The sequence below is a fragment of the Scheffersomyces stipitis genome, chromosome 2 (genome assembly GCF_000209165.1).
Source record: "Scheffersomyces stipitis CBS 6054 chromosome 2, complete sequence".
Lineage (NCBI taxonomy): Eukaryota > Fungi > Ascomycota > Pichiomycetes > Serinales > Debaryomycetaceae > Scheffersomyces > Scheffersomyces stipitis.
In genome coordinates, this window is record NC_009042.1 from 1,370,454 (window position 1) to 1,384,478 (window position 14,025).

At 43.1% G+C, this 14,025-nt stretch overlaps 6 protein-coding genes across 6 annotated transcripts; 3 read left to right on the top strand and 3 right to left on the bottom strand. All coding sequences in view use genetic code 12, as the record gives it.

Moving 5' to 3' along the window:
* Positions 1-30: 30 nt before the first annotated feature.
* HMO1 (high mobility group-like protein) lies at positions 31-1,154 on the bottom strand (the record flags this gene model as incomplete). Its single annotated transcript, XM_001382993.1, has 2 exons — positions 31-925; positions 1,034-1,154. 2 exons carry the CDS (start codon positions 1,152-1,154, stop codon positions 348-350), a joined length of 699 nt encoding a protein of 232 aa, XP_001383030.2.
* A 1,457-nt stretch (positions 1,155-2,611) lies between these two features.
* MCT1 (Malonyl CoA-acyl carrier protein transacylase (MCT)) lies at positions 2,612-3,679 on the top strand (the record flags this gene model as incomplete). The annotated part of the gene is made up of 2 exons (XM_001382448.1): positions 2,612-3,080; positions 3,144-3,679. The coding sequence occupies 2 exons, from the start codon at positions 2,612-2,614 to the stop codon at positions 3,677-3,679; spliced, it is 1,005 nt and encodes a 334-aa protein (XP_001382485.2).
* Positions 3,680-4,301: 622 nt separating this feature from the next.
* ADE3 (tetrahydrofolate synthase) lies at positions 4,302-7,346 on the top strand. Its single transcript, XM_001382449.1, has one exon. It carries the CDS (start codon positions 4,315-4,317, stop codon positions 7,153-7,155), a length of 2,841 nt encoding a protein of 946 aa, XP_001382486.2. The 5' UTR covers positions 4,302-4,314; the 3' UTR covers positions 7,156-7,346.
* Positions 7,347-8,378: 1,032 nt separating this feature from the next.
* RRS1 (Rhodanese-related sulfurtransferase) lies at positions 8,379-8,765 on the top strand (the record flags this gene model as incomplete). Its single annotated transcript, XM_001382450.1, has 1 exon — positions 8,379-8,765. A coding segment is annotated over one exon (387 nt), but the record flags the coding sequence as incomplete, so codon positions are not given.
* Positions 8,766-9,132: 367 nt separating this feature from the next.
* PICST_35049 (predicted protein) lies at positions 9,133-10,008 on the bottom strand (the record flags this gene model as incomplete). The annotated part of the gene is made up of 1 exon (XM_001382994.1): positions 9,133-10,008. The coding sequence occupies one exon, from the start codon at positions 10,006-10,008 to the stop codon at positions 9,133-9,135; it is 876 nt and encodes a 291-aa protein (XP_001383031.2).
* Positions 10,009-11,205: 1,197 nt separating this feature from the next.
* FRE1.2 (ferric reductase transmembrane component (Ferric-chelate reductase)) lies at positions 11,206-13,392 on the bottom strand (the record flags this gene model as incomplete). The annotated part of the gene is made up of 1 exon (XM_001382995.1): positions 11,206-13,392. The coding sequence occupies one exon, from the start codon at positions 13,390-13,392 to the stop codon at positions 11,206-11,208; it is 2,187 nt and encodes a 728-aa protein (XP_001383032.2).
* Positions 13,393-14,025: the final 633 nt, after the last annotated feature.

Consider the following 14,025-nt stretch of genomic DNA (forward strand, 5'->3'; position numbering starts at 1 on the left):
CTGTAGGGCATGGTAGATACAAGAATTTTAAAACTGATAGAAACAGTTGTACATTTAGAGGAGAGTGGGTAATAATACACTATATATCTAGCTGGACCATCGAGGCAGAAGTGAAGGTTGCATTCGGTAAATGCTATTAGCAATAAATAGAAAGATAATCATGAAGATCATTATCAAATCTTCTATATGAATAATAATCTTTTTCAAGACCGATTCATGATAATAATTGATACAATGATATAATTATATTTTCATACAATTATATCATTTTGGATGGCGATTTTAAGATAGCAATTACAGGAGAATTCTTAAAACAATTCATGTCATAATCATGATCGACGTCTTCTTTAATGCTGCAATTGGATAGGCTGGACAATCTTATCCTTCTTCGACTTCTTTTCGATCTTCTTGTCAGATTTTTCAGACTTTCTCTTCTTCTCCTTCTTCTTAGGAGCATCCACCAGAGACAAGAGAGGAATGTCCACTGTAGGTTCAAAAGCACGGGCAACTTCTGCTGCAACAGCTGCTACTTGATTTGGTTTGTCTTCTTTGGAGAGTCTGTATTTTTCCTTTTCCTTTTGGTATTCATTCAACTCATTGGCGTACTTCTTTTGCCAGATTTCCTTTTCTTCTGGAGTAATGGATTCCCATTTCTGCTTGACAATTTCGTTCATGTCGATAGCAGACAAAGCTGGCAAGCCTTTTCTTTCTCTGTCATCCTTGATCAGTTTTCTTGTATGGAAGGAAAAGGCAAAGTAGATAGTCAAAGGCTTCTTTGGAGCATTGGGGTCTTTTTCCACCTTCTTCTTTCTGGGCTTTTCAGCCTTGGTGACCTTAGCCTTTCCGACTGAGGGAACGGTGGGGATCTCTACCGAGGAAACTGCGGCAGCAGCAGCGGCAGCAGTAGCGATGAGATCGTCGTCGACTTTAGAGCCATTGACCTTAGAACCGTTTCCGTTGGAATTGGTGGGATCGGTAGCGAACGCGACAGATTTCCAGGTCTCACTCAACAGCTTGAGGGTTTCGGCGTCACCCTCTTCGCTGGCGAGCTTGTAGAAGTTGACGGTAGCATTGGCGGCATCTTGGGCAGATTTGGACAACTCGAATAATGAGGCTACGAGCAGGTCCTTGGCGTTCTTGAAGGATTCAGACATTGTGGTGGTGAGGTACCGGTAAAGTAGTAGTGGTAGTTTTGTTGGTGCGGTAGCAGTTAGTGGTGCGAACAGCTGGCTGGATTCTGTGGTGATGGATTATCGCTAGTGGTGATACTAGGAATAAACGACGCCGACGAGGTTTATAAGGGCTGTTTATTACGGTTATTGCTTGTGTAGTGTGACAATCTCGTTCACCAGGTGTATCTAGTGGAGGTTGTTGTTGTAGTGGGAGGTGGTGTGCTAGAGGTAGTTACCGAGAGCTAGTGAGACGGTAGTGGTGAAGGTCTCGTGGTGGTGGTGAAGAAAAAAAACAGTGGTGGGAATTTCCCAGGGGAGTCCAGCGAGATGATGCCGTGGTGCTGCGAGTCAGGGGCGGCCCACAGGGGGTCCTGTGCTGGTGGTGGCACGATTTTCTCAGTAATCATACTGCCGAATAGGGAAGGTGCGCCAAAAAACAACAAAAATAGCGAGCCACGGTATATACAGGCACGCCGTATTGCTATGATTCGGAATCTGGCGGTCAGTAAGTCATCGGCTAGTGAAACTAGACCATTCGGTAGCGAGAACACTCGGTACAGTACTACAGTAAAGTGCGCCACTTCCTTATTTTATTGAGACGGCGCCAAATAATGAGCGGTACAATATACGGAGACTTCTGAAACACTGGCAGGGACACTACTGAGATTGGCGATCCAAGAAATTTGGTTACCACCACTGGTGGTGAGGTTTGGGATTTAGCGAGAGATCGAATCACGCTGATGTACCATAATGCACGCCTTAACATATGGTACAATAGTGCTGATTCTCCTGTGAAAAGAGACGTGGAAACCGAAGGCTTTTTTGGAGTCTTTTCTCGCGTCGCTTTGGATTTACTGAGCTAAAATCTGAATGTGGTCTGTTATCGTGTCTGTCGGCTAGACTAGCGCTCTCTGTGCCTGTCACTTTCTTGCTCTCACTATGAGTGAATTCTCGCTGTTCTCGCTATGACCCGCCTATCACAAACGGTAGTGTATGTTGAGCTACTTTCTCCCTACAACCGTCAGACCTTCCCCACCCAGCAGAATTCGGGGCGACAACTAGCGAGCTCTGTGTATCCAGGGAGAATCCCGTGCCAGTCTACCCGATTCTTGTATCGTTAGGCACCACCAAACGGTAACGTCCAAAGTATGATAACGGCCCAAAGAGAAGGCTTTGCGTGAGAAGAGCAACATCCTACTGGTTGAAGGGTTATTACTGTGCCTATTTTATGTCGTTTTCACAGCCACCTTGTCTCCCACTATTTTTTATTGTTGCTCCATTTTTGTAGGGGAGTCTCCCGTGCGGTATTTCACAGAACGGCCATTTGATCTGGGGATACTGACGCTAGCGAACGAGATGAGTTTTGCACTTCTCCAGAGTTATTCAAACTCACTATCACAAATTGAATCTGTTTCCAATTGCATCACTTCTACAGCAGGATGTCGCTATCATTTCGTCGTGGAGTCCATACTCGCAAATTTGCCCTCGCCTTGCCCGGCCAAGGAATCGTCAGAAGCGGGTTTCTTGCTCCCTACAAAAAGTACCAGCACCATTTCCAACAGCATTTAGAGATTGTTGATGAGGCTCTTGGAGAAAAGTTTAGTGAGAATCTCTTTAACGAGTCAGAGAGCTTCTCGCGCCAATGGCTTCTTAAAACATCCAACGCCCAGCCGGCGATCCTCACAACGACTTATGCCATCCTTGAGATCATCAAACGAGAGTTGTACATTGATCTTGCTGCTAGAGCCAGCTTTTTATTGGGCCATTCTCTCGGCGAGTACACTGCATTAGCTGTAGCGGGAATTATTGATTTGCCCACAGCAGTGAGGTTAGTGCGGAAAAGAGCTTTGCTAATGGAAGAAGTAGTCGCTAGCGAGCGCGAAAAAAATATCGCGAAACACACCGACAGTATCAGCGACAAAGACAGCATTAGCGACAATGACAGCATTAGCGATGGCTACGGAATGCTAGCATTGATGATCCGCCCAACTCTGTTTGATACTGTAATTGTGCGGGCTCGTCAGAAGGGAATTCTCGCGAACGTCAATTCTCGCCAGCAGATTGTGGTGTCTGGCCAGTTGCAACTTTTGCAACTGTTTGTAGCGGAAATTAATAGCGATACGAAATTAGTACTACGGGCAGTCAAATTGCCCGTAGAGATCCCCTTTCACAACGAGTTACTCCAGCCGGTGGTGCAGCCGCTTCGAGATGAGATCTATAGCCACAAAGTGCGGGAGCAGCGTGTTCCCATAATACTGAATCTAACGGGAAAGCCGTCGTACGACCATCACGGGACCATAGCCAATACGCTAGAAGCAAATTACAGACCCGTTCAATGGGTGGACTCGCTAGAATATTTAGTGGGCGCTGGTGTCTCTACAGTGGTAAATGTGGGGCCGGGTGAGGTTCTCCAGGGACTCAATCTGAAGTTTGCGGTGGACAATATTAGCGTAGATATGCCTGAGAGTTTCGAGAAGGTGCGAGAGTTCTTCAGCATTCAAGAGTAAGTAGTGACGACTGGTGACAAATAGTGACAAATAGTGACGAATATAGTGACGAATAGTGGAATATACAGTAGAGAATTTGTGCGCTGGGAATAGTAGACTCCATTTAGCGACAAATGTGAATACAGAGAACAATTATTCTAGGGAGACACTCTGCCTACACTGAGAGCTCGCTATTTAGCGTATCTACGCGTGCCCGTGGCGCACAACTCTTTAGTGGCACATTTCACGGTAGAGCCATAGCCAAAAATGGCGCGTTTGGGCCTCCAAATCTACTTACCTCTACCAAGGCAGTTTAATTCATATTTTCAAGGTTCCCCTTCGCGGCGGAAACACCAATCTCCAATTGACTCATAGCTCTGATGTCATCTCATCGCCGTCCGCTGCTCTCAAGCTAATAAATATTGATCTCATCTTATCGCACGTGACCCCGTCAGTCGTAACGAAATCCGGCCCTAACAACGATACGAGTCAAAAATCAGAGGAAAATTAACTCGTTCCGCGTCAAAGAAAATCTCGATAGCTGCATACTTTGAAAAATGTGAAAAATCCAAACCTACATTAATTAGACTCTTCTTCTTTTTCTTCTCCTTTCTTCTCCATCCTTTTCTTCTTTCTTCTCTATAATTGAAGTCAATATGGTCGCCCAATTGATCGACGGAAAGGCAATCGCTCTCCAGTTGCGTACTGGCATCCACGATGAAATCGCCCAGATCCAGCAGAAACACTCCGACTTCAAGCCCAACTTGACTATTATCCAGGTGGGTGACAGACAAGACTCCTCGACTTATGTCAGAATGAAGTTGAAGGCCGCTGAAGAGGCCAGCATCGACTGCCATATCATCAAGTTGGCAGCCGACATCTCCGAGTTTGAGCTTCTCAACGAAATCACCAGACTCAACAACAGTCTCGATGTTGATGGGATCTTGGTCCAGTTACCCTTGCCAGCCCATATCGACGAAACAAAGGTCACCAACGCCGTTTTGGCCGACAAAGATGTCGACGGCTTTGGTCCCTTCAATGTAGGCGAATTGTCCAAGAAGGGAGGTCAGCCATTATTCTTGCCATGTACTCCCAAGGGTATCATGGAATTGTTGGACGTCTCTGGTGTCACTGTAGAAGGAGCCAACGCTGTAGTCCTCGGCAGATCCGATATCGTCGGCAAGCCTATTGCCAGATTGTTGACTAAGGCCAACGCTACCGTTACCACGTTGCACTCCAAGACTCCTCAAGCCCAGATCGAGTTGTTCTTGTCGCAAGCCGATATCGTAATCGCTGCCATCGGCCAGCCCCAGTTCGTACAGGGCCTGTGGTTGAAGGAAGGTGCCGTTGTTATTGACGTCGGCACTAACTTTATTCCTGATGCCACTAAAAAGTCTGGCTCCAGAATGGTCGGTGACGTAGACTTCGAGTCCGCTTCCCAGAAAGCATCCTTGATCACTCCTGTTCCAGGCGGTGTTGGCCCAATGACTGTTGCCACATTGTTGGAAAACGTCATTCTTGCTGCCAGACGTCACTATGCCAAAAACAACGAAACTCCCAAGTTCACTGAACCTTTGACGTTGCACTTGCAAAAGCCAGTTCCTTCGGATTTTGAGATCTCCAGAGCTCAACAGCCCAAGAAGATCACGCAGGTCGCTGACGAAGCCGGAATCTTAGAAAGCGAAGTTGAACCATTTGGTGCCTACAAAGCTAAGGTGTCTTTAGATATCTTGAAACGTTTGCACAACAAGGTCAACGGTAAATATGTCTTGGTCACTGGTATCACTCCTACACCTTTGGGTGAAGGTAAGTCTACCACCACTGTAGGTTTGGCTCAAGCTTTAGGTGCACATTTGAAGAAGAACGTCTTTGCTAACGTCAGACAGCCATCTATGGGACCTACTTTTGGTATCAAGGGTGGAGCTGCTGGTGGAGGGTACTCCCAGGTGATTCCTATGGACGAATTCAACATGCACGTGACTGGAGATATTCATGCTATCACCATGGCTAACAACTTGTTGGCAGCTGCTATTGACACGAGAATGTTCCATGAATCCACTCAGAAGGACGGACCCTTGTACAAGAGACTTGTTCCTGCTAAGAAGGGTGTGAGAAAGTTCACCAATTCCATGTTGAGAAGATTGAACAAATTGGGCATCGACAAGACCGATCCAGACTCGCTTACACCTGAAGAGGTTACCCGTTTCGCCAGATTGGATATTGATCCAGAAACTATCACCTGGAGAAGAGTTGTGGACTGTAACGACAGATTCTTAAGAGGAATTACTATTGGTCAGGCTCCTACAGAGAAAGGTTTCACTAGAGAAACTGGTTTCGACATCACTGTTGCATCTGAGTGTATGGCTATTTTGGCCTTGTCTAACTCCTTGGAAGACATGCGTGAAAGATTGGGGAAGATGGTAATTGCTTCCAACAGAGCTGGTGAGCCAGTTACAGCTGAAGATATTGGATGTGCTGGTGCCCTTACTGCTTTGTTGAAGGATGCTATTAAGCCCAACATCATGCAAACCTTGGAAGGAACACCAGTGTTTGTTCATGCTGGTCCTTTTGCCAACATCTCCATTGGTGCCTCTTCTATTCTTGCTGACAAGATGGCGCTCAAGTTGGCTGGAACGTCCCCTGATTTGTCTGCTGAAGAAAGACAGCAGCAGGAAGGGTATGTTGTAACAGAAGCTGGTTTTGACTTCACTATGGGTGGAGAAAGATTCATCAACATCAAGTGTCGTTCTTCCGGCTTGGTTCCTGACGTCATCGTCATTGTAGCCACTGTTCGTGCCTTGAAGGTTCACGGTGGTGGCCCAGAAGTCAAGGCTGGAGCACCTTTGGCTGCTGAGTACACCCAGGAAAACACTGAGTTGTTGAGAGCCGGTTGTTCCAATTTAGGCAAGCACATCAGCAACGCTCGTTCGTATGGTCTTCCTGTCGTTGTAGCAATTAACAAGATGTCTTCAGACTCAGAAGCTGAACATGCCATCATCAGAGAAGAAGCCCTCAAGGCAGGCGCTGTTGATGCCATTGTTTCTAACCACTGGGAAGAAGGTGGTCAGGGAGCTGTAGATCTCGCCAACGGTGTTATTTCTGCTGCCAACTTGCCTGAGAGAAACTTCAAGTTCCTCTACGACACCGAGCCTTCTGTGGAAGAAAAAATCGCCACCATTGCCAGGGAAATGTACGGTGCTGGAGAAGTCGAGTTCCTGCCCGAAGCCCAAAAGAAGATTGACTTATACACCAAGCAGGGCTTCGGCAACTTACCAATCTGTATTGCCAAGACCCAGTACTCGTTATCGCACGATGCTGCACTCAAGGGTGTTCCTACTGGATTCACGTTCCCTATTCGTGACGTGAGAGCCTCTATCGGTGCCGGCTACTTGTATGCCTTGGCTGCTGAAATCCAGACCATTCCAGGTTTGCCAACCCACTGTGGGTTCATGAATGTGGAAGTCAACGAAGACGGCGAGATTGACGGTTTGTTCTAAACAAACTAAACTAAAGTTCAACACTTACGACTCACGATAAAAATTCATACACAATAATACATTTATTTCCCACTGCCCCATGGGGTTGTTTGCCATCATCGAATAGCTAGTGATAGCGATTAGTTGTCCTGGCTTGTTTATACTATATTTTGTCTGTACAGTAAATAAAGTTTCAACACGTTAGAAATTGTAATTCCAGTATAGTGAAGAGCGATTATTTCGCAGCCATAGTCTGAATGAGAATATGATTTCGCAGCCAGTGAGAGGATGAGAACAATGGGTGAAAGTATTGAAGACAAAGATAAGTTCCATCAGAAGAGACATATTATCATCTGATCGTATATGTGATGACTATTACCTAAAGTTTGTATGTTCTGTAGTGTTCAATAGCTCAAAGGCTCTGTCTCTGGGCCCTTGCTATTTCGCACCCGGTCTCGCTAACTGTCTAGCCCAATTGCAAGGCAACTACCATGCAATTTACTATTGGCAATTACACACAAATCGTTCCTAACTAAAGCTTATATTAGGTTATTCAAATTTCCCATCTTTGCAATCGCTTTCCCACTCTTCCTGATCTCTTGATAGCACCTCTGTAGCCCGTTCTCCCTCATCCCTTATCTTGCACCCGGTCCCCCGGCGTGCATACAGTACCGAAAAAACTTCGAGACATTTTACCAAAACCAAGATAACAACCACAGAGAAATCTGCTTTCTTTCTGTTCCACGTCGTTCCTCTAGTCGCCCTGAATAGTCCAGTTTTGCATCTTACTCGCCTATTGCAACCTCAGCATTACCACACACACACTGACACTACCCTCAATCCGTCAGTATCAACAAGCATCGATCCATACCCAGTCATTCTGTTCCGATCCAGTTTTGACTCATCTGCTCTTGTAGATTCATATTACACTCCATATCTTTGTCACACTGCTAGTACCGTTAATTGAGCTTCGACGTTGCTTCAGAAGTTTACTTACAGCAAATTTACAACAATTCCAGCACTTTCCAACTTTTCTACGAATTGGCCATAGAAAGATCCCAGATCACTCCATATTCGTCTGATTCTACAAAACAATGTCTGCTTTCAGAATTGCCAGAACTTCGGTTCTTTCTGCCGCCAGAAGTGCCACGCTAAGAAACTTCTCTGCCGTGAGAATAAATGCTTCCTCACCATTGGTCCGTTCTGCTTTTGTCTACCGTGGAAATGCTATCACAGCTTCTCGCCAAACCAGAGCCTACTCGGTTTTGACAGAAACTCCCGTGGCCAAGTTGTACAACTATAAGGACGTAAAGGAAATTGCATCAAATCCTCAGAGCTACCCAGGTAGTGTCTTGGTTGATGTCAGAGAACCAGTTGAATTCAACGACGGTCACATCCCTGGAGCTCTCAACATTCCGTTCAAGTCTTCTCCCGGAGCTTTGGACTTATCGGCTGAAGAATTCCGTGAAAACTTCGGCTTCGATAAGCCTTCTCCCGAAAAGGAACTTGTGTTCTACTGTCTTGGTGGTGTCAGATCCACAGCTGCTGAAGAATTGGCCAACACTTTCGGCTACACCAAAAGAGGCAACTACGTTGGTTCCTGGGAAGACTGGGTCGCAAACGAAAATGCTGCTGAGGCTGCCTTAAAGAAGAAGCAATAGGTCTGTGCCAACCAGACACTCAGCCACCCACATTGTGAAACTTTTGCCGTTGTTTCTTGTAAAGATAGTCATCCAGATCGTCTCCCAGAGGTCCAATCCTGTTCATAGTATGTTATATATAGGTTTTTCTGTTCGATGATCTCGTCATCTGTTGTTGTTTATCTCATCATGTTTATCATCATGTTTAATCGTAATTCTTCTATTATCGTATGTGATACTAACTGTAATGGTAACTGTATGATGCTAACTACTTTAAGATTAAATCTAGTAATAGCACAAAAGCAATTCTGAAAATGATAAAAGAACTCTTCAATGCGTTTAATGCTAATGACCAAGTCTAGTGACGTGGCTGGTTGAACTCCAATTGCCTGAACTCCTTTCCCAATCTCTTCTTTCTCTTTCTCTCCATCACCTTCTCTCTCTGTGAAGCCTTCATGGAGTCGAATTTGGCCTTCTGGATCAACTTTCTCTTGTCGCTTCTCTTCAAAAAGTAAGGGTTGTTCTGCTGACCGTCTTTGAAGCCCTTTATCTGGTTTCGTTTGTGATCAGCCAAGATCTTCTCCTCTAAGTCTCTATTCTTCATGGTGTCCAATCTTGATTTCAAAGACTGCAACTGCAATTGTATTTCTTCTCTGTCTCTGTTTGAAAGCATTTGTCCAGACTTCTTGTCCTTCAACATCGTCTCCATTGACTTCACCTCCAGCTGTCTGTACTCATCCAAAAAGGCATAATCTTTTCTGGTTTTCCTTAGATCGGCCTTTCCGTATGCTGGATCAAACCGTATATCAGTGTACAATGTACTTTCCTTACTGGACTTTAACCCCGGAATCTCTCGTATGCGTGAAACAGGTTTCTTGGACGAAGTCTCAGCCGGTGCGTGTTTGCTTCTTTTCTTCTTTTCTCCATTTTTCTGAAATCTAGAAGTTTTTCCTCTGCTAGAGTTCTCCTGTGGAGGTGCATCGCTGTCTGAATCAGACTCTTCTTCTGAATCTTCTGAATCTTCTTCTGATTCCGATTCGGAATATTTGCGCTTTTTGGATTCTGTTTGTATACTCTTCTTCTTCTTTTTCTTACCAAGAAGTTCATTTTGTGCAGAGTTAAGTGCTCCAAATGTCATGCTCTCTAAACTGTCGTCCTGCTCATCTCGTTTTGTAAGTATAGAATTGGTGAATTCGTCATCCGAAAAACCGTCGTCATTATACGAAGGTCTCATCGACTTTCTTTGTTTTCCTGTCATCCTTTCCCTATTAATATAAAGCTGCAGAAACAGAAAATTTCAGATGGAATAGAACGGTTGCAATTCATTTTCTACAAGAAGGTTTGAAATTTTTTGATTATGCAGATGGTCTTCCGTCACGTGCACGATCGCGTGACTTCTTCTTTTAATTAAAGCACATATATGTTCAAATAATTACTGTAGCGAAGGTACTCATAGATTAAGTTGTTTCAAAGCCTCCTTTAATAAGAGATTGCTGGAAGCAAGGCTTAAGTTCATCATTGAAAGTGAAATTGTTCTGGTTTATTTAGACTATACCGACGTGGATAAGTTTCTGAAAAATTTGCAAAGGCTACAGGAGAACCCAACAATTATGTGAACTACAGTGTGATAAAGACCTCAAAGTACGAAGCCAAAATTACATCTCTTTCTTGTTGAATTGTGGTCCCACTTGTTCAGCCACTAGAAATTAATCCAATTGAAGATTTATTCCCAATTATCACTCACTCCTGCTAAGCTTTTTCCAAGCCACAGAAATCAGAAATACCTTCACCCTTAAACGAATGCAGGTTCCAACTTGGCTTGCTTAACTGGGAACGACAAGTCCTGCAAGAAAGTTGCATTTCGTATTTTTATTTCGTTGTTGTAACCTAACTTGCCTCTCCAGCCGGTGGTATATTGTCTTGACAACTTCTTTCATGTTTCGACAATATTGCCCCTAGGCAAAATAGAAAAACCTGAAGAATACAGCCAATCAAAAATTTTTTTGATCTATCCCGAGTTTTGAAAATAAAGTAATTAATCGAAGTTAATTTGGCATTTCATTCAATTCATTCTGGTTTGTGACAGATTTTTGTATTACTCGTTCCGCTCCGATTTCGGTAACTGCAGATGAAATAGATAAATCCTGATACGAGAGGTGACAAGGACTACAGCCGAACGACTTTGTGGAGGACTCACATGGGAAATCACTTATTGATGTGGCTTGAGATTTTCATTCTGGAACTTTTCAAATCTCAGCGAAGCACTAATGTGAAACTCGGTTCAAAAAATGTAACCAAGAGTCCCACTTTGGTTCACGTATTTGTTAATTACAACTTCAAATAAATGTATATGCACTAAATATAAGAATAGTGAGCAACTTGACTTAGGAGTTTGAAAAAGTTCAACATCATATATATATATATAAATAAATTAGGCCCATACTTGTAACTGTTCAAAGAATTCAATACGTTTCTTTTCCTTGTTGTCTAAGTTCTTGACAACTGAAGAACGAAGGTCGTCAAGCATAATTGGATGACCACATGCAACGAAAGCAACAGATCCAGTTGACTCTTTAATTTCTTCACCAACAAGCTCCTCCATTGTGGGTCTTCCCATCTTGAAATTGATATGGTCAAGCTCCTCATGAATTGTGTTGATGATATCTGTGGTAGAGCTAGCTTCATCTTCGTTCTCACTATTGCTTTCGACCTTGACACTGGTATGATCTTTCTTTTCTTCTGATTCTTTGTAGATTTTGTCTGAATTGTAGTTTTCAAAGTCCTTCTGCTTGAAGTCATCTAAGTGTCTTTGAGAATCAGGTTTAGTTATGAAAATTGTTGTTTGAATCTTGGAATTCTTCAATTGGCGTAGTTCATCATAGAACCAAAGTAGGGATTTGTATTCTCTAACAATCCAAAACAACTTAATGGTCTGCTTAGTGTTTTCTCTAGATCTGCTGGCAATGCTTACAGCTTCGGAGAAAATACCTGGAATACCATTTCCACCAGCAATGAATATAGCAGAGTCATATCTATATGCTGCGGTAGGTTCACCATATGGACCTTCAACAGCAACTCTAATTTGTGTAGTCTTCCCTGGGTGTGTAGCAAGGTATTGGTAAAGGCCGTGCGTGACACCTCCCTTGACTTTACAATAGAGAGTAATAGTGTCCTTCTGTTCATAAGACTCAGTGAATGTAAATGGATGGGACTGCCAGAAACAACTTGGTCTTAAGAAGTGAATAAAGGCGTGTCCGCCAGGGACAGATTTCCAATGTGCTGGTTTTGGAATATCAACCTTTAAAGTCTCGTCAGCCAACAAGGAAACCGTTGATCTTGGAAATCCGAAGACGATTAATCTTCCAATTCTGACTGCTCTGTCAAAAACCCAAACGGCAGCGGCGGCGTAGAACCAGTGTATATAACCCAAATCAACAACATGTAACCAGCCTCCAGCAATCCAAAGTACAGCCAACACAATATGAGTGAGCAAGAAAAACTCGTACCAGGATCTTCTCAAATAAAGAAGACCTTGGAAGAGAATTATGCCACCACCCACAGTGGCAACAATACCCATTATTAAGTACAAATCTTTGACATCTTCAGAATAGTATGATCCAAGATCGATAGTAAAGCCAACGGCGTGGATTAATACCAAAATGAAAGTTATTCTTGCCACCCATTTATGGTAGGTAATGAAGGTTGCAAAATTCCATCTGGTGACCCATTGCAAGAAGTTATTACGTCCAGCAAATAAAATCAACAAAGGGGTTAAATTTGTTGCAAGAATTCCGGTACGATCAGCAATATAACGCAGAATTGCAATCTTCCTCGATTCAAACAAGGGATCACCTTCGATATAGTAAATTCTTGTAGCGCTAAGAGCAATTGTAAGGATTACGAATCCACTAATTATCAATGTTTCGAGTCTCGAAGGAATCAAAATTTGGAAGAATTTCAAGAAAGTAAATTCATGAGTTTTCCTGTTGTTGAAGGTAGCTGGCATTGTGATATGCTTTCTAACCAAGGTTGAAAATGGACCAGTTAATGACTTAAATAAGCCAGGAAATAATATCTTTGACCAGTTGCAAATGGCAGCAAGAACGAAAACAAGACACCAATATCCAAGTAAGCCAGATCCATAGTAGAGAGAAAAATCATAGTTGTCCAAGAACACATCATATGCTCTCATATAAAGATCAGTGACATTATCTTGTAACTTAATTGGCACCTCGACTACTTCAGTGGCATTGAAACCTTCAATATCAGCTGGAGATTTGGCATTCTTGGTGTAGTTAACATAGGCTTGTTCCAATTGATCCATAGTGAGAGTGACATTAACTTCCAGGCATGCTTCAATGAGAACTTTATAATTCTTGGTGGTATTTCTACCGGCATAACTGTAACATCCTGCAACACTACTCAATGCATAAGGGTTTGAACAATAACAAGTTGTTTGATCAATATCAGCAGAGCACCAAGTGGCAGTCGAAGAAAGTTGATAATTGCAGGCATACATCGCTTTCTTTGGAGCACCATACTTTTCATAAGGAGCTGCTGTTCCAGCAGCTACAGATAACAAAGAACCAATAGTGAGGTAGAAGATACCCGACTTCATTTTATTTCCGTTTGGTCTTTTTGCAAATGATTTGTTACGAATATAGTAAGATTTGATTTTCGAGATTACTGGAATTTGGTATAGTTAAATAGTAGAGGGCCAATCATCTCACAAAGAGCTAAGGCAAAAATTATGGCACTTCAGTTAGCAAGCATACTGAATTGGATCAACGGCACCTTCCATGATTGGCCAAATATCAAAGACTTCTGAATATTAAAAGAAAATTACCATCTATTGTCCATAAATGGGTCGCCTTGCAGCAGAACGATTTTGCATTCATTTATTTATTTTTTGCTCTTCTTTATGCACCTCTGCAAAATGGATATTTTTGCTGTGGTTTCCAAGCTTTTATTTAATTGCGTTTCCAAATTAACAAGAAACAAAGACTTGGCTATGAGTTGTCTCTTTTCATTATTGTGAAGATGTACTAGATAAGGAGCAAGGAGAACAAAAATTCCGGTGGGCCATTATTTCATGTGAAAGTGTTCCCGATGCCGATCTATAATTATCAATTCGATCTTCAGTCTCTCGTAGATTATCTTGAGAAAAGCTTTTTTACTTCATCGTCTACAATTCCTTCTATTTATTCAACAAAAGACTAATGAAGTACTCGTACTGAATCAGTTCCCCAAC